The sequence below is a fragment of the Colobus angolensis genome, unplaced genomic scaffold (genome assembly GCF_000951035.1).
Source record: "Colobus angolensis palliatus isolate OR3802 unplaced genomic scaffold, Cang.pa_1.0 Scaffold129, whole genome shotgun sequence".
In the NCBI taxonomy this organism is placed as follows: domain Eukaryota; kingdom Metazoa; phylum Chordata; class Mammalia; order Primates; family Cercopithecidae; genus Colobus; species Colobus angolensis.
This window is the reverse complement of record NW_012114141.1, coordinates 2672621-2696621: the sequence shown is the minus strand read 5'-3', so window position 1 is coordinate 2696621 and position 24001 is coordinate 2672621. Positions and strand designations below refer to the sequence as shown.

Sequence of the window (24001 nt, the reverse complement as noted above, 5' to 3'; positions counted from 1 at the left end):
GAGTGAGAGAGAGAGAGAATAAACCTACAAAAGGAAATACTGCCTTCTATAAAAGAACATAATTCCTGGATAAGTGAAAAAAATCTAATAAAGTTGTTTCTTTAAAAAGTATGTTCTCAGATGAGAACATCAAAATACTGGGAATATTCTAAATAAACAAGTACTCTCTGAGTAGATTTGTTTTAAATTTTGTTGTTTTTTTTTTTTTTCCGGAAAAAAATGTTCATTTTGTGCTGTGTCTTACCTCTACTAGGAAGAGGAAAGTTTGAGATTGGAAGATTTTGGACTAAGTTTTTAAATAGTACCACCAGGGAAAATTAGGCAGTTGGTTCAAATGAGCAACAAACTTCAGCTAAAACTCATGGTCCCTGGAACATGCTTCTTATCTAATGCTTCTGATAATTTAGATCTGTGATAAGCCATTTAATTCATGATTTCTCAAAAGGACATTTTGCAAAAACTTTATTTTCAGTGATAATTCCTTAAAATTTTTCAGTGATTTCAGAGGACAAGTACGTTGAACCGAGAGTACACCAGCACAGTCTAAGTTGTAGAGATGGATTGTGAGCATGTGACTGGTTTCCTTGTTCTTCCAAGGTCACCAGAGAACCTTCCAGTTAAAACCTATCTTCCTTGTAACTTGCCTGGAGAGAGAGGGACAACAGACTTGAGTGTCTGATTGCTTGACAGTTACAGTTTTCATTGTAACGTAGTAATTTGATGTTGAGGTTTATACAATTAAATTATAGAAATACTTAAGTTATATCTTTTCCTCCAATATTAACTAAAGATACATATAGGTAAACAGTCATAGTATAGGAAAAGATAAGGGAAAGCCCACCGGACTCATGCAGTGGCTCACAGCTGTAAGCTTAACTACTTAGGAGGCTGAGGCTTGCAGGATCGCTTATGTCCAGGAGTTGAAGGCTGCCATTAGCTATGAGTGCACCTCTGGACTCTAGCCTGAACTATAGAGTGAGGCTCTGTCTCAAGAAAAAAAAAAAACCTATAAGCATATTGTTTCCTAAAGCCTCCTCAGAGTGTCTTTTGCAAATGTGATCTTCCTTTTAAACAATGACAACAAGAATCGTGTGTTATTTCCTCAGTGTGCCAATATGTAAGTATATAACTTTCTAAATTCTAGATAAGATGAATTTTAATGTTTTATTCTTCATAGAATATAAATCATGTCATTTTTGTCACATTTATCTTCATATAAAAACATGCTTTCATGCTTCTTTAAACCTAACAATTTCATTATAAAATCACTGTCAATTAAGTTTTCTAACTGTTTTCTCTCAATAGGAATTTGGAGTGCCTAAACCTTCTGCTGAATACTGGTGCAGACTTTAATAAAAAGGACAAATTTGGGAGGTAGGGTATGATATAGTTTCTTTATGGAGCCTATTTTTACTTAATAACTTGATTGACCTTCTGACTGGCTTCTGAAAATTAACTGAACAATTTAGCATCTTGTACATTGTGGTCATGATTCATTGAGAGTCCCAGCTAAAGTCAATAACTTCCAAATACTTGTTTTCACCCACAGTTTTCTTCTTGAGTTCCTACCACAGCCCTAGCCTACCAACCACAGCCTTGGCCTTGTAAATGCCTCTATACTTGATATCACTCCTCTCCATCCAATATTATGGCTATGGAAATGTAAAGCCCCATAGAACCTGTGTTTTTTTCAAGAAACTCACAATACCTAGAAAATAATGATACAGTTCTCCTTTCTTCAAGTCGTTTCTTTGTGAGGGATTCTACTGCCCATATCTTGTTCCAGAACAGTAGTAAGAGGGAGGAAATAGGTTATAAATATATACGTATAATTTTTCTTTCTCCTTTTCTATATAAATCTCACACACACATATATCCACACATCCCACTAAGTATTTCACAACAGGAAGGCAGCTGTGAAATGACAGTCTTTGTAGTCATTCAGCAGGCCTCATTGTTAAGAATTTGTGGTAGCAGTATTTCAAACTACTGTTAAGTTACTTAGAGTAGGAATTGACAACAGAGTTCATTAGAACCATATGGGAAAGAATTGAAGGCAGTTGGAATTGGTTTGAAAGAGATGACAGTATAAGCAAAACTATGTGGGTCAACAGTTTGAGAATTATACATAGCAAGGTGTATGAGAGGGAAGGGTGTATGTCAGAAGAAAATGTGTGAATATATGTCAATGCATGTGATAGAACCAGTGCAGAAGAGAAGTAAAAAGAACTATGCATGATAGGAAATCAGAAATGAATAGAAGAAAATAAAAACTATTTGAAACCATAATTACTTTGAAGAACAGACTGCTCTCATAAGCCTCCTAATGGAAAGAACTAATGACCCACAAAAATAAAAAAATCACTTTGTTTGGCTTTGGAATGCAATATTTTTATAGCTAATTTGCTTTTATAATTATACTTTAATCCAGTTTATATTAATGTTTAGTACTTCAGGCATTCTATACTACAAATAACAGAGAGGGCTTCTGAAAAATATTTTGAGTTTAGAGGGTTGAAAGTAATTCAGGGTTAATTATATTTTTTTGAATGTTTCTTCTATTTTTTCTCTTACCCTTTGTTCCTCTTCTAGACATGGATAGAAGTTGCTACCTCCGTACTGTGGAACATTTTTATTAATGTAGGGGAAACTTTCTTAAAATGAAAGTTTTCACATTTCTGAGCAGAATATGAAGGTTATTTGAAAGTCACTCAAAGGACTGGGACTGGGATTGCTGCTACTGCCTGGAGGCGATGAAATAACTGCATTTTCATCTTATTTCATATACTTAAAGGTTCTCTGCCACCTTGCTTTCTTCTTCTAGCTTTATGTCCAGCCCTCCACAAGACTTAGTATATGGCAGTCTAAGTCTCATTGTAAATACAGTATTTGTAACTGGGAGGAGTAAGAGTCAGCTATGCTTTTGTTTACTAGTTATGTCTCTTGCTTTTATCTTCCTTGTATTAACTTGGGCACAAAAGATCTCCACTGCACTACGCTGCTGCCAACTGCAATTACCAGTGCCTGTTTGCTCTTGTGGGATCAGGAGCAAGTGTGAATGACCTTGATGAAAGAGGCTGCACACCCCTGCACTATGCAGCTACATCAGACACAGATGGCAAGTAAGTACCATATGAGTGAGAGTAGAGGATCAATTATTTCTATAAACTGGCATCTTCCGCAGGGATGTTTTTGTTGCAAATTTGTATTTCCTCTTTGTATTTTTGGTTGATTATCTTTGCCCTATGTCTATTTTGGGAAATAAATTGGTTTCATAGTTATTGCTAAATCATAGTTATTACTACCTATTCTCAGCACCGGCCTTACTAGCTGATCTGGTGGAAGAAAGATAAAGGTCCCTTTTTGTCCTGCCTGCCAAAAGAGCATCTTAATATCACTTTTATGTTTTTTTCCACCTGACTTCTCAGAGGCTACAGCCATGACTGTATCATGGGGAAAGGGAGAGAGGAGGTATATGAGTAATGTCATCAGAAGACTGGGTAGACATTGGAATACAGGTATCCTTCAGAGGTAGACAGTTCAGGTTTGCAAGGAACCCTTGTAAATTGGTGTCCAAAAGGTAGTAATTGAACTGGCAGAATCTGGCACGTAGTAGGTACTACATGTTGCTTAAATAAGCAAATTAGATGACAGAATAAGTAAATGTTGGCCAAGAATGAATAAGTGAAAACAAGAATAAAAGATGCATAAACTTTCATAAGAATAATATTCACCTGAAGTTACCAGACCTATCTATCTTGATAGACCTATCTATCTTGATACGTATTTTTTTTTTTTTTCTTGGAAGAAAATAAACTCATTGAAAACAGAAAAGATTTTCAGTGTCTGGTAATTCCCAATGGTATGGGTCAGTGAAAAGTAAAAATAAGTAATGATTTCTGGGGAAAGATGTATAAAATGTAGTTCATATAACATAGAATTATTCAGTTTTTAACATTTACTTTTTACCCTCAAAATAAGAAGCATAATTCGATTCTTCACAAATGTTAATTTAGTATAAACTCTTTAATTTCAAAACAACTTTTATAAGTAACTTTTTTTGTGTTGGATTGTGGCTGAAATTCTAGGATTTTTTTAGTTTTTGTGGGGTTTTTTTGTTGTTTTTGGCTTGGTTTGTTGTTTGTTTGTTTGTTGAGATGGAATCTTGCTTTGTCCCCCGGGCTGGAATGCAGTGGTGCAATCGCAGCTCACTGCAACTTCCACCTTCCAGGTTCAAGCAATTCTCCTGCCTCAGCCTCCCAAGTAGCTGGGACTACAGGAGCCCACCACCATGCCTGGCTAATTTTTGTATTTTTAGTAGAGACAGATTCACCATGTTGGCCAGGCTGGTCTCAAACTTCTGACCTCAAGTGATCCACCCACCTTGGCCTTCCAAAAAGCTGGGATTACAGGAGTGAGCCACTGTGCCCAGCCTAAAATTCTAATCTTAAAGGCAAGATAATGTGTACTTTATTTGCAAGAATATAAAGTATGTTTTTAGATAGCAGCTATTTAAATAAAATCTATGATAAAGACTATAAATCAGAAAAATCTTTGGTAAACTTGGATAAGTAGATTATCCCTAATTTATCAGTTTTATAATTTCATGGTTTGATGTATAGATTTGTTTAAAATAAGTTATACCTTTTATCACCATCTGTAGTCCTTTACCACTACTTCCACAGACTAGATATTGGGTGCAGCTCGTTATGATCAAGATTCCACTGAGAGATTGTCTCCCACATTCCTTCCCCCCAAAAAAGATTACACTTTGATCCTTCTGCCCTTAGACAAATGCACTAAACCTGGATACACACACACACAAAACTACAAAGGAATAACATATAGTGTTGGAGATCTGTGGTTTCATTGTAAGCCAATCTACTTTTCCTATAGAAGGGTACTAGTACTAAAATCACTAGTTTTCTCACTGAATATAAACTGTTTTGAGCAAGTAGGCAGTGACTTTTATTATTTAAATATTTAATCCTCAGTGTGTACACTAAACAGTTTGATATACTGGAAAGAACATGAGCCTTGGGATCAGAAAGACCCAATTTAAATCTTGGAGTCTCCATACTGTGTACCATTTGAGCATGAGCAAGTAATTGCTAAGCCAAAATATTCTTTATTCGTAGAAGGAAAATGAAACCTCCCTGTTAGAGTTGCTGGGAAAACTAAAAGAGACTGCATAATCTAACACTGTTAATGGGAGCCTCTGTTTCCTGTCTTTATTAAGTATCAAAATCCCAGAGAGCCTGTCGAATGTCATCATTTATTGATTCAATGATTTGTTCTGTGGGAGCCTTGTGGAAAATATAAGCCACAGTAATTTTTCTGGGATACCAGAGACATCCTTTTAATAAGTGATTGTTTTGGAGGCTTAAACAGTGGCATTAAAGGATTTATTTTTTCTTAAATTGTAAGAAATATTTTTCTTAAATTGGGTATAATTTTACCTAGTTGTAATTGTATTCCCAGGAATAGCTTAATAAGAGAATCAGCCATAATTCATTCATTTTGCCAAAGCAAGAATGAAATATTTTCTAAAAGAAGAGACAGATTCCTCAGAGCTTCTGATTGCTATTATTCAGTAATGTATGTTTGCTTATTTGTTTTTTAAGTGTTTTTTTGTTTTGTTTTGTTTTTTAGCTAATCCCCTGTCAGCATCACAGTTTCTAATTTAAAGCTCCCCAGGAAAAGTTGTTGTTTATACTTTGGAATTTTTAACAATCTGACATTGGTGTTTTGCTGTTTAGGACTGACATACAGTAATTACAATTCTGCTCTGCCTTATATCCCTTCGTCCTCACTTTGAGTGAATAATTGGAAAAATACATGAAATCTTCCCTGACTCATTCTAGTCATTCTGCTAGTCACCCCCATTGTCCTGATGCCTGCGTTCTTGGTAGACAGTCATTCAGCAAGTCCTCTGAAGTGTCTTTATTTTACATCACGTAAGAATCCAGCAAACAAATATATGGCTACTATCGCAATAAACATATTAAATATGTGAAATATTAATAAATATATTTGCCTATTGCAAAGACGTATAGGGTTATCTTTGAGCAGGATGTCATGTGGGTCTTCTCCACACCTGTGTGTCGTAGGTATATAAGAGAAGGGAAGCTGGAGGGCTGTTTTTCCTGATTATAAGGAAGAAATTCCCCTCATACCAGCTCTCCTGAGATAACCACCATCAACAGTTGTATTGCTGTATGTGTATGTAGATCATTTTTTGTTCCTCACAGCCTTAATCAAAGTTGAAGCCCTGGTATATGTTATAAAGTCTTTTCTATATCATATATAATTTTTTAAAATATTTTATGGATTATCTCTAGCCTGCACCTCATAACTCTTCCATCTTCTATCCATTACCCAGTTCCAAAACCTCTTCCACATTTTAGATATTTGTTTCAGCAACATCGTAACTTCACAGTAACAATTCTCTTAGTGTGTTTGGACTGCTATAACAAAATACCAAAAACTGGGTGGCTTGTAAACGACAGAAATTTTATTTCTCACAGTTATGGAAGCTGAGAAGTCAAGAATATCAAGGCACTGGCAGATTCAGTGTCTGGAGAAGACCCACTTCCTCTTTGAGGGCATATTCTTGCCATATCCTCACATGGTAGGAGTGAAAGAGCTCTTTTGGGCCTTATTTGTAAGGACACTAATCCCATTCATGAGGGAGGGCTCTGCCCTCTTGACCTAATCACCCCCTAAAGGCCCCACCTCCTAATAACATCACCTTGAGGTTGGAATTTCAGCATGTGAGTGGGTGTGGGGAGACACAAACATTTAGACCATAGCAACACTCTTAGGAAATGGGGCTACATTTTGACTTCTAATGGCAATTTATTTTTGTCTGTTTTCAAGCTTCATAAAAATGGGATCATGCATTTTTTTGTGTGTAGAGGTTTTGTAATGCTGAGATTTATTCCTATGTATCTGATATTTTTTATTACTAAAATCAGTCTTTAAATGTTTTTTATGTTGGTATATAGAAGATATATTTGCCTTTTGTATGTGACTTACATTCAACAACCTTGTAAAGCTTATTGTGTGTATGTATGTAAGAGCAATGTTTGATACTAGCTCTGCCTTTTATTGTGGTACCTTCGGCAAATTACTTAACCTCTCTGTGCCTATTTCATCTGTGAAATGGAGATAATAGTCGAAACTCAGTCACGACTATGTAGAGTTTAAAATGGTTTAGTATACATTAATTGCTTGGAGCAGTTCTGACACATCCTAATCTTCCGATAAAGGTTAGTTGTATTTTTGAAAACTGATTTTTTGGGCCGAGGTGGCGTTGTGGGGGGTGATAAGAACTGTTGTATGCCATGGGAAGAGTAGAGAGGAGGGAAGTCCTCTGGGAGTGACACCACCACATCTGTTTTCCTGGCTGAGTGGTCCTTACCCAGGGCTCTGACCAGCCATGGGACACATGAACTTGAATCAGTCTGAACTTGCATCAGAACTCAAAGTGGTAGAGTTCATTAGTGGTAGGATAAATTTAAATAATTTGAAATGCATTCTGATTTTAACCTATGTGGTTAGTGGGGATGAAGATATTTAATTTGCCTAACAATGAGGAAAAAATTATAATAGAATATTGTTTAGCTTTAAGTATTTTTTCAGATTTTGTGTATATATTTTATTTCAGAGGATAGATTATAGAGAATCTTCATTTCTTAATTGTCTGGGTTTTAAAAAATGAGCATGTGTTAATGTACAAGCAGAAAAAAGAGTAGACAGACTCTCCTACCCCCATCCTCTAATGAAGTCCACATTTTCAAGATCAAGTAATTTTGTGATTCAGTATTTTATAAGCACCTAGTTAACTTATAACTGTAACTGATTAACCACTGTTCCAAAACTTTGTGGGAACATAGAACAATGGATAAAGAGAAGACCTGAGGTGGTTTAGTCCTTGATTTGCCATATTCTAGCCAAAAGGATTTGGGAAAAGTCATTTAACTTAGTGTCAGTAATCTTTTTCATTTGTTAGAGATAATGCTTACCCAGAATGATTGTGAAAATTTATATTGTTTAGCAAAATCTGAAAGGTATGCCAATAAAAGAAATTATATTAAAATAAGTCTTGTATTCAGGTCTTAGTAAGGGAGAACCATTTCTATTTCATCACCAACATCTAGAGAACTTGATTAAATTTTGTTTTTTTTTAAATGCCCTTGGGTGAAATGTTTTTGCCTGTAAAGTATTCCTACAGACTTGCAGGCTTTTTCTACATCCCAGTGAGCACTGTCCTCTGAATTGGGCACCAACGAAGGCTATGTACAAACAGAGTTCACACACTGACTGAAACGCTTGCTTTTCCTGACATGTCCTCAGAACTAGTTTGTGAAACAAGACAAAACAAAACACCAGTCTTGTTACTTTAGAGCCAGACTTTGGTTTTGTTTTGTTTTGTTTTGTTTTGTTTTTATCATAGTGATACCCACTTTAACCTTTGAGACTGAGTTTCTATCTTGTTGCTCAGGCTGGAGTGCAGTGGTACAGTTTTGGCTCACTGCAACCTCTGCCTCCTGGGTTCAAGTGATTCTCCTGCGTCAGCCTCCTGAGCAACTGGGATTACAGGCATGCACCACCACGCCTGGCTAATTTTGTATTTTTAGTAGAGACGGGTTTCTCCCTGTTGGTCAGGCTGGTCTCGAACTCCTGACCTCAGGTGATCTGCCCGTCTCCGCCTCCCAAAGTGCTGGTATTACAGGCATGAGCCACTGCACCTAGCTTAATCTTCTTTTTTTATTATGCTTGACTCCAAAGAATATTAGCTGTGCATAAATATCAAAATTGCACTTAATGATAAATATTTGCTGCCACTGAAGATACTACAATAAAGATTCTGAAAGTGATTTCTAAGAGATCTAAAGCATTTTAAGAAATTCAGCATTTAAGGAAATAAGTGTTAGCATTGAAATAATGACTCATATATTTGTGAGCTAGAGTTACTGATAGTTACATTGCTTTAGAATTTCTTTTCACTTGTTTTTATGTGACTTCAGTGTGATTTTGGAAACTTTTAACAAGGAGTATTTGTTTAAAGAATTTTTTTCCCCAGGTAGTTTAATATTTTGGTAGACATATTTGAATACCAAACAAATTATCACTGAATAATTATAGACTTGGAATTTGAACATGAATAGACTTTAGATTATTTAGCTGGCTTCTCCATGTATCAAATGAATAAACAGAGGCTATTTCACCTTTATGGCCCAAGATCACTGGTACCAAACTAAGGGAGAATTTTTTCATTTCTCTTTCAGTGCTTTTTTTTTTTTTCTTGCCGTAATAAAATTTATTAAAGTTATAAATTATGGCCTATATACTGTTGTGTTTCTTTGTGTGTCAGGGGTGGGTTTGTTTTTTGTTTGTTTGTTTTTGAGATGCAGTCTTGCTCTGTCACCAGGCTGGAGTGCAGTGGTGTGATCTCGGCTTACTGCAACCTCCACCTCACAAGTTCAAGCAATTCTCCTGCCTCAGCCTCCCAAGTAGCCGGGACTACAGGCACACGCCACCATGTCCAGCTAATTTTTGTATTTTTAGTAGAGACAACGTTTCACCATGTTGGCCTGGATGGTCTCGATCTCTTGACCTCGTGATCTGCCCACCTCAGCCTATCAAACTGCTGGAATTACAGGCATGAGCCCCTGAGCCCAGCCCTGTATAATGTTTTTTAATTAATTTTTTTGTGTGCCATTGTACTTTCATGTGCTCAACGTGCAGGTTTGTTACATGGTATACATGTGCCATGGTGGTTTGCTGTACCCATCAACTCATCATTTGCATTACGTATTTCTCCTAATGCTATCCCTCCCCCAGCCCCCCAGCCCCTGACAGGCCCCGGTGTGTGATGTTCCCCTCCCTGTGTCCGTGTGTTCTCATTGTTCAACTCCCATGTATGAATGAGAACATGCAGTGTTTGGTTTTCTGATGTTGTGATAGTTTGCTGAGAGTAATGGTTTCCAGTTTCATCCATGTCCCTGCAAAGGACATGAACTCATCCTTTTTTATGGCTGCATAGTCTTCCATGGTGTAGATGTGCCACATTTTCTTAATCCAGTCTGTCATTGATGGATATTTGGGTTGATTCTGAGTCTTTGCTATTGCAAATAGTGCCGCAATAACCATACGTGTGCATGTGTCTTTATAGTAGCATGATACTTTATAATCCTTTGGGCATATACCCAGAAATGGGATTGCTGGGTCAAATGATATTTCTAGTTCTAGATCCTTGAGGAATTGCCACAGTGTCTTCCACAATGGTTGAACTAATTTACACTCCCACCGACAGTATAAAAGAGTTCCTGTTTCTCCACATCCTCACCAGCATCTGTTGTTTCCTGACTTTTTAATGATTGCCGTTCTAACTGGCGTGAGATGGTATCTCATTGTGGTTTTGATTTGCATTTATCTGATGACCAGTGATGATAACCATTTTTTCGTGTGTCTCTTGACTGCATAAGTGTCATCTTTTGAGAAGTGTCTGTTCATATCCTTTGCCCACTTTTTGATGGGGTTATTTTTTTCTTGTGAATTTAAGTTCTTTCTAGATTCTGGATATTAACCCTTTGTCACATGGGTAGATGGCAAACATTTTCTCCTATTCTGTAGATTGCCTGTTCACTCTGATGATAGTTTCTTTTGCTGTGCAGAAGCTCATTAGTTTAATTAGATCCCATTTGTCTATTTTGACTTTTGTTGCCATTGCTTTTGGTGTTTTAGTCATGAAGTCTTTGCCAATGTCTGTGTCCTGAATGGTATTCCCTAGGTTTTCTAATAGGGTTTTTATGGTGTTAGGTCTTACATTTAAGTCTTTAATCCATCTTGAGTTAATTTTTGTATACAGCGTAAGGAAGGGATCCAGTTTCAGCTTTCTACGTGTGGCTAGCCAGTTTTCCCAGCACCATTTATTAAATAAGGAATCCTTTCCCCATTGCTAGTTTTTGTCAGGTTTGTCAAAGATCAGATGCTTGTAGTGGTGTTATTTCTGAGGCCTCTGTTCTGTTCCATTGCTCTATATATCTGTTTTGATACCAGTACCATGCTGTTTTGGTTACTATAGCCTTGTAGTATAGTTTGAAGTCAGGTAGCATGATGCCTCCAGCTTTGTTCTTTTGGCTTAGGATTGTCTTGGCAACGCGGGCCCTTTTTTGGTTCCATATGAATTTTAAAGTAATTTTTTCCAATTCTGTGAAGAAAATCAGTGGTAGCTTGATGGGGATAGCATTGAATCTATAAATTACCTTGGGCAGTATGACCATTTTCACAATATTGATTCTTCCTCTCCATGATCTTGGAATGTTCTTCCATTTGTGTCCTCTTTTATTTCGTTGAGCAGTGATTTGTAGTTCTGCCTGAAGAGGTCCTTCACATCCCTTGTTAGTTGGATTCCTAGGTATTTTATTCTCTTTGTAGTAATAGTGAATGGGAGTTCACTCATGATTTGGCTCTCTGCCTATTATTGGTGTATAGGAATGCTTGTGATTTTTGGACACTGATTTTGTATCCTGAGACTTTGCTGAAGTTGCTTATCAGCTTAAGGAGATTTTGGCCTGAGACGATGGGATTTTGTAAATACACAGTCATGTCATCTGCAAAAAGAGACAATTTGACTTCCTCTTTTTCTAATTGAATACCTTTTCTTTCTTTCTCTTGCCTGATTGCCCTGGCCAGAACTTCCAACACTATGTTGAATAGGAGTGGTGAGAGAGGGCATCCTTGTGCCAGTTTTCAAAGGGAATGCTTCCAGTTTTTGCCCATTCAGTATGATATTGGCTGTGAGTTTGTCATAAATAGCTCTTACTATTTTGAGATATGTTCCATCGGTACCTAGTTTATTGATAGTTTTTAGCATGAAGGGCTGTTGAATTTTGTCGAAGGCGTTTTCTGCATCTATTGAGATAATCAGATAGACCACTAGCAAGACTAATGAAGAAGAAAAGAGAGAAGATTCAAATAGACACATAAAGGGGATATCACCACCAATCTCACAGAAATACAAACCACCATCAGAGAATATATAAACACCTCTACACAAATAAACTAGAAAATCTAGAAGAAATGGATAAATTCCTGGACACATACACCCTCCCAAGACTAAACCAGGAAGAAGTTGAATCGTGTATAGACCAATAACAGGCTCTGAAATTGAGGCAATAATTAATAGCCTACCAACCAAAAAAAAAAGTCCAGGACCAGATGGATTCACAGCCGAATTCTACCAGAGGTACAAAGAGGAGCTGGAGCATTCCTTCTGAAACTATTCCCAACAATAGAAAAAGAGGGAATCCTCCCTAACTCATTTTATAAGGCCAGCATCATCCTGATACCAAAGCCTGGCAGAGATACAACAAAAAAAGAGAATTTTAGGCCAATATCCCGATGAACATCGATGCAAAAATCCTCAATAAAATACTGGCAAACTGAATCCAGCAGCATATCAAAAAGCTTATCCACCACAATCAAGTCAGCTTCATACCTGGTATGCAAAGCTGGTTCAGCATACACAAATCAATAAACGTAATCCATCACATAAACAGAACAAATGACCAAAAAAAAAAATTAAATTTATTTTTATTTTGATAGTTATTGGGAAACAGGTGGTTTTTGGTTACATAGATAAGTTCTTTATTGATGATTTCAGAGATTTTGGTGCACCAGTCACCTGAGTAATGTAAGACTACATATTGGGTACAATTTGGGGACTCTTCCCTCTGAGTCCCCAAAGTCCATTCTGTCATTTTTGTGTCTTTGCATCTCCTCATAGCTCCCACTTATGGGTGAGAACATACGATATTCATTTTCCATCCCTAAATTACTTCACTTAGAATAATGATCTCCAACTCCAGATTGCTGCGACTGCTATTACTTTGTTCCTTTCTATGTCTGAATAGTATTCCATGGTGTATCTATACCACATTTTCTTTACGCACTCATTGGTTCATAGATAGCCTAAATTGGCTGGTTTCATATTTTTGCAGTTGCGAACTGTATGCTGTAAGCATACGTGTGCCAGTGCCTTTTTCAAATAATGACTTCTTTTCCTCTGGGTAGATACCCAGTAATGGGATTGCTGCATCAAATGGTAGTGTTACTTTTCATTCCTTAAGGAATCTCTGGACGGTTTTCCATAGTGGTTTTACATATAGTGTTTTTTAAAATTATTTTCCTCTTATTTTAGTATCACAGAAATGAAATGAAGTATCTCTTATGGATACTTTCTTACCATTTTACTCTGTTTATATACCTCTTCTTAGTCCTCTAATTCAGGTTCATTGAGTTCTGACCTTGGTTTCTTGGGGTTTTGTTTTGTTTAACATCCTTTCTTGAGCTTCATGATAAAAAATTTACTTATTCTGTGTTCTAGATAGATAAATAGTAATATTGCCAATATTATGTACTCACCACCACCAAAAGTTTAATCCTATCCAACGTTGTTTAGTAGACTAGGTGGTGGTATAGATACAGACTGTGGAAAAAAGAGCCTTCATGTATTAAAAAAGCCATCTGACAGACTTTTGAGGTATCCACTTTGAATCAAGAAGATTCTCATGAATGTTTCATTTGCATTTTTATGATACTTTAGTCAATGTTATTTAAATGATAGATTTTTATAGTGTAATACATTTATGATTTTTATATTATTCAAGTATAAGAAAAATTGTCAGTTTTTAATTTCAGACTCTTTTTTATCATTGGTTAATATGCAGGATTTAGAATTTTCAGTATGTTATTGTTGTATATAGGTGCCTGGAATACTTATTAAGAAATGATGCAAATCCAGGGATCCGTGATAAGCAAGGATACAATGCAGTTCATTATTCAGCTGCTTATGGTCACCGTCTATGTCTTCAGCTGGTAAGATTCCTGAATGCTTGTGAAAGACCTAATGTGAGTTTATAGGCTAATAATATAACAGAAATGAGAATAAATGGATCAAGAAACAAATTCCATTTTGTTTTCTAACATTTTCAGAATTTATATACGTCTTAGGTTCATACTTGTTTTAGTAAGATATATCTCATTCTCTTTTCCTTTTAAAAAAGGAGAAAATTAGGTCTCTGAAGAGGGCTAGCGATTACCCCATGTTCATGTCTACAGTGTTCTCGTGCCCCTGTAAATAAATATTTCTCATAAGTTTCTAAAAGACTATAGCTGTGTCTTACATGAGAAATAAAAGTCCCTGTAAAAGGAATATCTCCCCCATATACTTAGGGAATTCTGAAAGGCACATTTATTTCACAACCCCTCCTAATAAGGGAGACTCCACTTCTGCAAAGAAAGTTTTTATTTCTACTGTGGTCTGATTCTGGAATATAATACCACCATTCACCCAGATTTACCAAACCAGAAGGAAAGTCAAAGAAAAGACACTCATGTGTGTAGCAGATACTTTAGGTTAAAGATTCTCTTATTTAGACTTACCTTATAAATTATGTTGAACTTCGCTTCCCTTCAAGGGGAAATAAAATTCAAGGAGAGTAGATATAAAAGAAAAGGGAGGTTGACAACTTAATATAGCACTTAGAGCCCTGCTACAAAAATAACTGTCTTCCTACGTTATTATGGATCTTCACACCAAAATTTTAGACCTATGTATATAGATTTGATGTCTATTGTGATATAAAATTGTTTATTCAAAATATCTAGTTTTTTGGAGCCAAATGAACCACAGGTTTAGAGTAAAAGTTAGCAAAGCCCTAAGTTGAGACTTACTATAGATGAATACTTCCCAAGCTAAATATTTTTGTTTTGACCTTTATTTCAGATTGCAAGTGAAACTCCTCTAGATGTTGTAAGTATTAGTCAATTACCTCCCACCAATTAGTATTACTCAATTCCCTCCTACCAGTTATGTTTATCTATTTGCTGTCATTAAAGCTGAAAGTGTTTTTACATATTAGGCGCAAAGATGGTGACAGAAATCTTGTGTACAGAGGGAAGGAAGATGTTTACTTTGTGGCAATTAAGTAACATTTCCCCCAAACTCTTAGTTTGTAGCCTATCTTCAAAGCTCTTAGTCTGTGCTCCTTACTACACTTTCATAATAATCATGTTTTATAAGTTTGCTGAGTTGCCAAGTAACACTCTAAAGTGGATTTGAACTGAGGGAGCGGGAGAGAATAATTGCTGTAGTATGTCTTTCTGACATTTAAAATGCCTCTTCTTTTTCAGTTAATGGAAACCTCAGGAACAGACATGCTGAGTGATTCAGATAATAGAGCAACAATAAGCCCTTTACACTTGGCTGTGAGTACTGCCTTCATAGCCAACTTCATGGCTGATTCACTGAAAATATCTAATACCTATTTGTGTTGACTCAAACTAGTACCATAAACTTTTAGTCCATGTAATAGTTATCATGGAATTAAAAGTTTGAGAACTTTCTTTAATTCAGAGAACTATTTAATGTGCTGGGGTTTTTTTCTGTTTCTTGCTTTGGGAAAAAAATAAAAAAAAGGACAGACAGTGATCCTTAGGCTTTCCCCAGGGCCTTCTGGGGAGAGAAAGGGAGAAAATACAGAAAATATGCCTGTGATGGTGAATTTTAAAATGTGCTGCCCTAGTGGAATGCCTTATAAGTTGGCTAAGCAGATGGTATACACACACATTCTGTCGTATTTCTACAATGTTTTGCTTACTTTGTGATCTTGGGGTGCTGACTGGTTGTGTGTTCACTGGTCCTTCGGTTGCTCACACTATAGGATTTGGCTACATTGTCTGTTATGTCTCTTCCACTTTAAGATTCCTCTAAATTTTTTTCCAGTGTCAATCACTAAATGGAGAAGGTTAGGGAAGAATGTGACAATTTTTTAAGTCAAATGAGAATTTATTACCTTAAATTTCAAGTAGATCCTAATCTAGCTTTCTGTACTGAAAGAATTTATTTTTGAGACAAAGCATGTTAGAGTTTTGTCTAACAAAACTAGAGTAGGGAAGGTGGGGTACTTTGAGAATCAGGACACCGGGGTACTGTCACCAGCTGTTTGTGAGATCCCTGATTTTTAGTACAATGGTTATAAGGATGTATCCTTAATTCAGTGTGGAACACTACAAGTTCAGTGATTCATTTGAATGTTTCTTTTCATATGTACTATTATTTTTTATCTTAATATTCTCTTTGCATGTGTTTTAACACTGACATACATACATTAAATTTTCTGCTGTTTCTCCCCAGTGATACTTCCTGTCATGTTCTCAATAACTAAGAAAGCGTTCTTAAAGCTTTCTACTTCTTTGCCCTTTGAGTCCTTGGAAACACCGTCACCTCACCCAGACATGCATAGTAAATAAGTCTGACAAGGCAAAGCCAGCATGGAAGAAATAGCCATTTTACTATTGATGATGAAAAGAAATGAAGACTGAGCAGCATTAGCAGCAGCAGCAGCAGCATCGTCATTCTCATTATAATAATTTCACTGTTATTTCTTGAGCACTTTCTAGGTGCCAGACTATTTCCCCCTTGCGGTGGTTCAACAAGTAGCATGTTAAAGACTCCCAAAGCTCTGCAGTCTTTAGGACTTAGTTATCAGTTTAATGATGATGTTTCCTTAGAAATTTCTCATTTGTATTCTCGCCACCCTTCAATTTGGCAAGTTTCTCTTTTTGTGCTTGCAAATTAACAATGTGCTATACATTGATCAGTGGGTTGGTCTTTCTCTCTCTCTCTCTCCCCCTCTCACAATTACTATTTTTTTGTCAGAGATTTTGTATGTGTATATGGTGGTAATGGTAGAAAAAAGAAAACATAACGTAAACACACCTTCTTAACTATTTCTAAGTGTACAGTTCAGCAGTGTTAAGTATATTTACATTACTATATAACCAATCTCCAGAATCTTTTTATCTTGTAAAGATTAAAACTAAAACTCTGTACCCATTAAACATCTCCCTGTTTCTCCTTTCCCCAGTCCCTGGTAATACCAGCCTACCTTCTGTTCCTATGAATTTGACTAATCTAAATACCTCATTTAAGTGGAATCATAACAGTATTTTTTTGTGTTGTGTGACTGGCTTGTTTCATTTAGCAGATTTCATCCATGTTGTAGCATGTGGCTGAATTTCCTTCATTTTTAAGCTGAATAGTAATCTATTATGTATATGGCACATTTTTCTTTATCCATTCATCTGACAATAGATGCTGGGTTGCTTCCATCTCTTGGCTATTATGAATAAGCGCTGCTATGACATGGGTATACTAAATAGTGTTTTTAAGCTAAAAATTGAAATAATTTAGTAATTAGGTGCAATGAAATATGATTATACCACCACTTTTCCTTTTCATATCTGTCTCTAGGAGGTTTTGAGAAGTTACTTTAATTTCTTATTCGAAACTCCCATTCAGGACAACTTGGAACAGTAAAAACATACTGATCTGAGCTCAGGGAAACTGGTCTTGATTCCTAATTTTGCTCATACTGGACATTTGGGCTGCTTCTCTTAGTCCCATACGAGGATATCATGGGGGGAAGCTCTGTGGCAAATCATCATGGCTCCTATTCATTCTCTTGTCTTTTCATTTTTATTTTTTATTTATTTTTTCTATTGTTTTTCAGACAGTGTCTCACTCTGTCATCCAGGCTGGAGTGTAGTGGCACAATCACGGCTCACTGCAGTCTTGAACTCCTGAGCTCAAGTGAGCCTCCCTCCCTCAGCCTTCTGAGTAGCTAGGACTATAAGTGCACACCACCATTCCTGGCTAATTCTTTATTTTTTTGTAGAGATAAGGTTTCACTGTTGCCCAGGCTAGTCTCAAACTCCTGGCCTCAAGTAATCCTCCTGTGTTGGCCTGCCAAAGTGCTGAGATTATAGGTGTGAGTGACCATGCCCAACTTCATTTATTATTATTTTTATTTATTTAGAGATATAATCTCATTCTGTCACACAGGCTGGGGTACAGTGGTACATTCCCAGCTCACTGCAGCCTGTACCTCCCAAACTCAAGTGATCCTTCCACCTCAGCCTCCTGCATAGCTAGGACCACAGGCACATGCCACCAGGCCCAGCTCATTAGTATTAGTATTATTATTATTATTATTTTGGCAGAGATGAGATCCACTCTGTTGCTCAGGCTGGTCCCAAACTTCTGTTCAAATGATCCTTCCACCTCAGCCTCCCCAAAGTCCTGGGATTATAGGTGTGAGCTACCACAACTGGCTAACCTCTTCTTTGTATACTGTCTTCTATATAATGTATGGTTCCTCAGAGTTCATTCTTTCAGTAGCATGATTTTCATTGACCTGGTATCGAGGAACAAAGTTAGATATAATCCTAAAACAGAATTCTGTGACCTATAGTCACTTTAATCTTTGAGATAGTCAAGCTTAAGTAATCAAGTTTCTACACAGATTCATTATAAAGAGATCAGTAAGGCCCAGAGCAACTTTATCTCTTGCTGCTACTTTCTGACATTTTCTACAAGAAATGGCATTATAGTCCTTTGAAGTTTACTTATTTCTTTATGTCCTGCTCAGCATTTAGTCCAGTGTAAATAATGTATGTTCAGTTACCATGTTGGATTTTGAAATGACTTTTCTGGAAAGCCCTTTTATTAGACTGTATGAAGAAGGCAACTTCGGGCCAGGCGCAGTATCTCACGCCTGTAATCCTAGCACTTCAGGAGGCTGAGGCGGATGGATCACAAAGTCAAGAGATCGAGACCATCCTGGCCAACATGGTGAAACCCTGTCTCTACTAAAAATACAAAAATTAGCTGGGGCGTGGTGGTGTGCGCCTGTAATCCCAGCTACTTGGGAGGCCGAGACAGGAGAATCGCTTGAACCCAGGGAGGCAGAGGTTACAGTGAGCTGAGATCATGCCACTGCACTCCAGCCTGGTGACAGAGCGAGACTCCGTCTCAAAAAAACAGAAGGCAACTTCAGTCTGACAAATCTTCAGTCTTACTCTTGTACAGCTAGGACAATGCCTGGTATGTGGTGATGTTCAAGCAGGGCTCAGTTACATATTTCTTTGCTAAAAGAATTACTTCTTTTTTAGCTATGGCACATTATGGGGTGAGTATAGTCAGTTTAATTTGAGGAATCAGAATATTCAAGCACTGACTCAACTCAAGTTGCTAGCTGTCTTTGGAGTTGATGTGGAGCACTGAACTGTGATTAAGAACACAGACTTGGCTGGGCGCAGTGGCTCATGCCTGTAATCCTAGCACTTTGAGAGACCAAGGTAAGAGGATCACTTGAGGCCAGGAATTTTGAGACCAGCCTGGATAGCATAGCAAGACCCTCATCACTACAAAAATTAAAAGAAAAATTAGCTGGGCGTGGTAACGTGTACCTCTGATCCCTGCTACTCAGGAGGCTGAGGTGGGAGGATCACTTAAGCCCAGAAGGTCAAGGCTGCAGTGAGCTGTGATCACGCCACTGCACTCCAGCCGGGGCAACAGAGCAAGACCCTGCCTCAAAACAAAACAAAACAAAACAAAAAAAACACCAGGCTTTTTGGAATCAGACTTGAAATCAAGGCTTGAATGAATCCCTGTCACACATCCATTGAATGTCTGCCATGAGCCAAGCATTGTATACTCATGAAAAGATCACCTGTCATCTAAACTTTTATTATTTTTAGAATGCCTATTCCCTACCACAGTAGCCTACCTACTGTGTTGATTATTAGAAAAATCTGTAGTTAACTTCCTGAATTCTCAATGTAGAAGTTTGGATTATCTTAAATAGGATGATAATATGAAGACAAGTTTGCTTATTTACATTTTTTAAAGTATTTAGGAAGTCAGTCTAAATATATATTTTTTAAATTTACATTTTTATTTATTTCTAGGCCTACCATGGTCACCATCAAGCACTGGAAGTGTTGGTACAGTCTTTGTTAGATCTTGATGTCAGAAATAGTAGTGGAAGAACACCCCTAGACCTTGCAGCATTTAAGGGCCATGTTGAATGTGTGGATGTACTCATTAATCAGGGTGCCTCAATCTTAGTAAAAGACTACATTTTGAAGAGGACACCTATACATGCAGCAGGTATGCCAGATATTATGCTTGATTTATTTATTACTTCCTGTCTAATCTCTTTCAATTTCTGGTATATAATATTTCTGGTTAATTGTCTTTAAAATTTTTGACCTTTTTTTTTTTTTTCCAAATCATATGGATTCTTTGACCCCACCAAATAACTTTATTCACACAAATGTCCCTTAATTTACAAAGCCTCAGTCATTCATAAACATTAGGAGTATCCACAGTATTCAAGGAACTTAAATATAGTGTATTATACCAATCCAAGTAAACCAAGTACAAAAAATATTCATATAAAGTTGTTTACATGTAGGTCCTGGATTACCAGCTTCTGTGCAAAAAAGGAAATAAAAATAGATTTATTAACTAGTATTTGAAACTAACTTTATGCCTGGCTTAAAACCTCCCTCATGCTCAAGCCTGTCCCACACAAGTGTTTAAGAAGTCATTAAAACTCCCCTGCTCTAATGAAAAGAAGCTCCTCTGCACAAAAGATTTAAGTGCCCCCAGGTAGCTCCCTTCCTCCTGTGGTCTCTTGGAAAACAACCTGGGCAGCCTCCTTGCTGATACCTTCTGCAATTTTAGGGGCCCCTCAGGGGGCAGTGGCAGTGGATTCATCTTCTGATGATGGCTGCAGATGCTAACATTGGCCAATTCTATGTCACACCTACTGATACCCTTTGAGGGCATTTCTCCAGACAGAAGCCCCACTAGCGCCAAAGCTTAGGTAGGGCAGGATCAGAGATGCCCCTGTGTTGTTTTGAAGGCTGTGCTACAGCCTGGACTTGTCTCTGGACTTCTCCCTCTAAAACCCAGTGGCCTAAATAGCTGAAAAATGTCAACTTGGCTCTTCAAAAGTTTCCAGACCCAAGGAGATTACCAGGAACTATGATTGTCTGGGGAAATTTTTGACTTTAAGTGATAAAATGATTGTATTCTCAGGGAATATCAACAACAAGATTATCATCACTTAAAAAATTGTCTGCCTTAGAAGTTGGGTTTGTGTAATAATCTAACTTCTGAAACACTTTATCAACAAAACAATGCAGTATTTCTTTCTTGTAGAAGTTATTTTGGATTGGTATAATCTTTCATTTAACAAGTGATACACATTTTGACTTACTTTACCAGTGTACTGCATTAAACATGCAGACAGGCTTTACAGAGCAATTACCTTATGCAAGAACTGTTCCATATTGTGGTATTATGATGTAGCAGATAGGTTAAAATATGAAGGTCTATAACCAAGTCAGTGAAATGACTTGCTACCCACTGTGTATCACTGGCAGATGCAGATTCACAACTCTGTTTTTATAGCGTGATCCTTAAGAATACATTTGAATATACGTCTTGGATTTTTTTTCTAGTCCTTTGGGAAGCTTACATTTTAGAAGACTGTTGATAACACCCACTGTTGCTCCCAGAGCCACCCTTCAAAGCTATCAGATGTTCAAGTGGGGCTGAGAAAAATATTTTAATAATAGATTACAACCGCTAATAAATGTATATACACTAGTATATGGTTTGAACAAGAGGTTAAAATGTATTACTTGCTGTTATCTTATTCTGAAAAAGAGTGAAGTTATATATCAGTTTGCAAAACTTGGTGGCGCATGCCTGTATTCCCCACCTAACTTGGGAGGCTGAGGCAAGAGGGTCAGTTGAGCTCAGTTTGATTGCACTGCAGGCAACATGATGAAACCCTGTTCCTAAAATATAAAATAAAGAAAATGTGGCACATATACACCATGGAATACTATGCAGCCATTAAAAAGGATGAGTTCGCGTCCTTTGTAGGGACATGGATGCAGCTGAAAACCATCATTCTCAGCAAACTATTGCAAAAACAGAAAACCAAATACCGCATGTTCTCACTCATAGAGGGGAACTGAACAGTGAGATCACTTGGACACAGGAAGGGGAGCATCACACACCGGGTCCTATTGTGGGGAGGGGGGAGGGGGAGGGATAGCATTAGGAGATATACCTAATGTAAATAACGGGTTAATGGGTGCAGCACACCAACATGGCACATGTATACATATGTAACAAACCTGCACATTGTGCACATGTACCCTAGAACTTAAAGTATAATTTAAAAAATATAAAATAAAAATAAATTTTGTACACTGGATGAGATGTGTGAAAAATAAATACATTTAAAAAATATTAATCTACCACTAGAAAAATTATATCATAATTGCAGATCATATGCAGAACTAATTTAAAGCTTGCATGGAGTGCAACCACAGGTTACTGTTAGTAACCTACTGTTAATACCTACCTATTCAATAAATGCAAGCCTTGTATCTATAGATGACTTTCAAATTTGGAGATCTATAGAGAGCGTCTATAAGCCATGAAAAGAACACTGAGGGTTTTTTCCTGGAGGTTTACCAGTCCTTTCCCACAGTGATGCTGTGCTTGGTGTTTGGGTATTGAATTTAGATGACACAAACATTCATCAATAGCTACTGTGCACTGAGTGTAAAAGAACTGATTTGAAAAATGATAGGCCAAACAAGATCTTCTTGAACATCCCCAAGTGTTATGACACTGTTTTTTATTGCTAAGCTGTGAGAGCCGCTGGCGGAGTGCAGCATACAGATTGGACTAGGGTGGGAGAGGTGGTTTAAGCCACAAGTTAAAATATTAGTATTTAATGTAACTGTCGGAATGTACTGTAGAATATTCGGCACCTAGCTTGTTTTTGCTAGTTTTGTCATCTTTTAATTAGAAGAAATAGTGATAGATGTTCTTTTCTGTATCATATGCAAGATACATTTTTTCTAATGTATTTATTTAAACTTCAGACTTTGTATATATGAACAGGACCTGAATTTTGCAGAGGATTTAACTTACTTCAAAAGCTCTTTTCTTTGGACTACTTCTACTTGTACCCTTGCCCATTTTATGCATTTGGACTTAACACATGCATTCTTTAGATGTATCATTTTTCTTGTACTATATGTATATCATTTGAAATTATTTCAGCCGGAAATAACAGAGTACCCTACTGAAAATAGCTTAAGGGGTTTAGTCTCTCACATACAATGTCCAAAGGCAAGCTGGGCATGGTGGCTCACACCTGTAATTCCAGCACATTGGGCGGCCAAGGCGAGTAGATCATGAGGTCAGGAGTTCAAGATCAGCCCGGCCAAGATGGTGAAACATCATCTCTCCTAAAAATACAAAAAAATTCGCCGGGTGTGGTGGCGGGCACCTGTAATTCTAGCTACTCAGGAGGCTGAGGCAGACAATTGCTTGAACTCAGGGGGCAGAGGTTGCAGTGAGCCAAGATTGCACCACTGCACTCCAGCCTGGGCGACAGAGCGAGATTCTGTCTCAAAAAAAAAAAAAAAAGACAATATCCAAAGGCAGATTCCATTCCAGGATTGGTTGATTCTACAATGGTGTCAGAGCTCTGGATTAAATTCTGTTATTCTCTTACATTTGCATTCATGTTGCAGGAATCATTGCTGCTACTTTTAAGGATTGCATCTAAAATCAGAAAGGAATGGGGGCTTTTCATTATCAGAGATAAAAGTGTTTCCCAGCAGCCTCTAGACTTATCAGCATCTCAGTAGTCAGACCTGGTCCCTGTGCTGCTCACCTTAAAACTGATCACTGTCAGAGGAGAATGGGGTTGTTGTGATTAACTTGGTCTAATCATGATAATCATCCCGTTGCTGGAGGCAAGGCACTCTTCCTGACCACACTGCCAGACAGCTAAATAAAATGAGCATTCTTTTAGAGGCAGATGGTAGGGGATGGGTGCTGGGTGAGCAGTCTGCCTGTCATGTTTTACAGTAAGAAATTCATATTTGTTCAGCTTTAACAATCAAAGGCCGTAGAAACCTTCTTTCTACCTATAGTTTTCATTCTTGCATATTAAATTCAGTGAAACTATCCCAAAATTAAATTCTGGAAGATGTGCTCTAAGATGGACATGTTCTATTTTATCATTATATGTAATTACTG

The 24001-nt window shown here is 37.2% G+C and overlaps 1 protein-coding gene across 3 annotated transcripts in view; it reads left to right on the top strand.

Moving 5' to 3' along the window:
• Positions 1-24001, top strand: part of ANKRD28 (ankyrin repeat domain 28) — a 127761-nt gene that overhangs the window by 84359 nt on the left and 19401 nt on the right. For all 3 annotated transcript variants that reach the window (XM_011933704.1, XM_011933703.1, XM_011933702.1), the window contains exons 13-18: positions 1306-1374; positions 2982-3122; positions 13776-13887; positions 14798-14824; positions 15205-15279; positions 19825-20026. In XM_011933704.1, coding sequence (XP_011789094.1) covers positions 1306-1374; positions 2982-3122; positions 13776-13887; positions 14798-14824; positions 15205-15279; positions 19825-20026 — 626 coding nt within the window. The remainder of the gene's footprint in view (positions 1-1305; positions 1375-2981; positions 3123-13775; positions 13888-14797; positions 14825-15204; positions 15280-19824; positions 20027-24001) is intronic.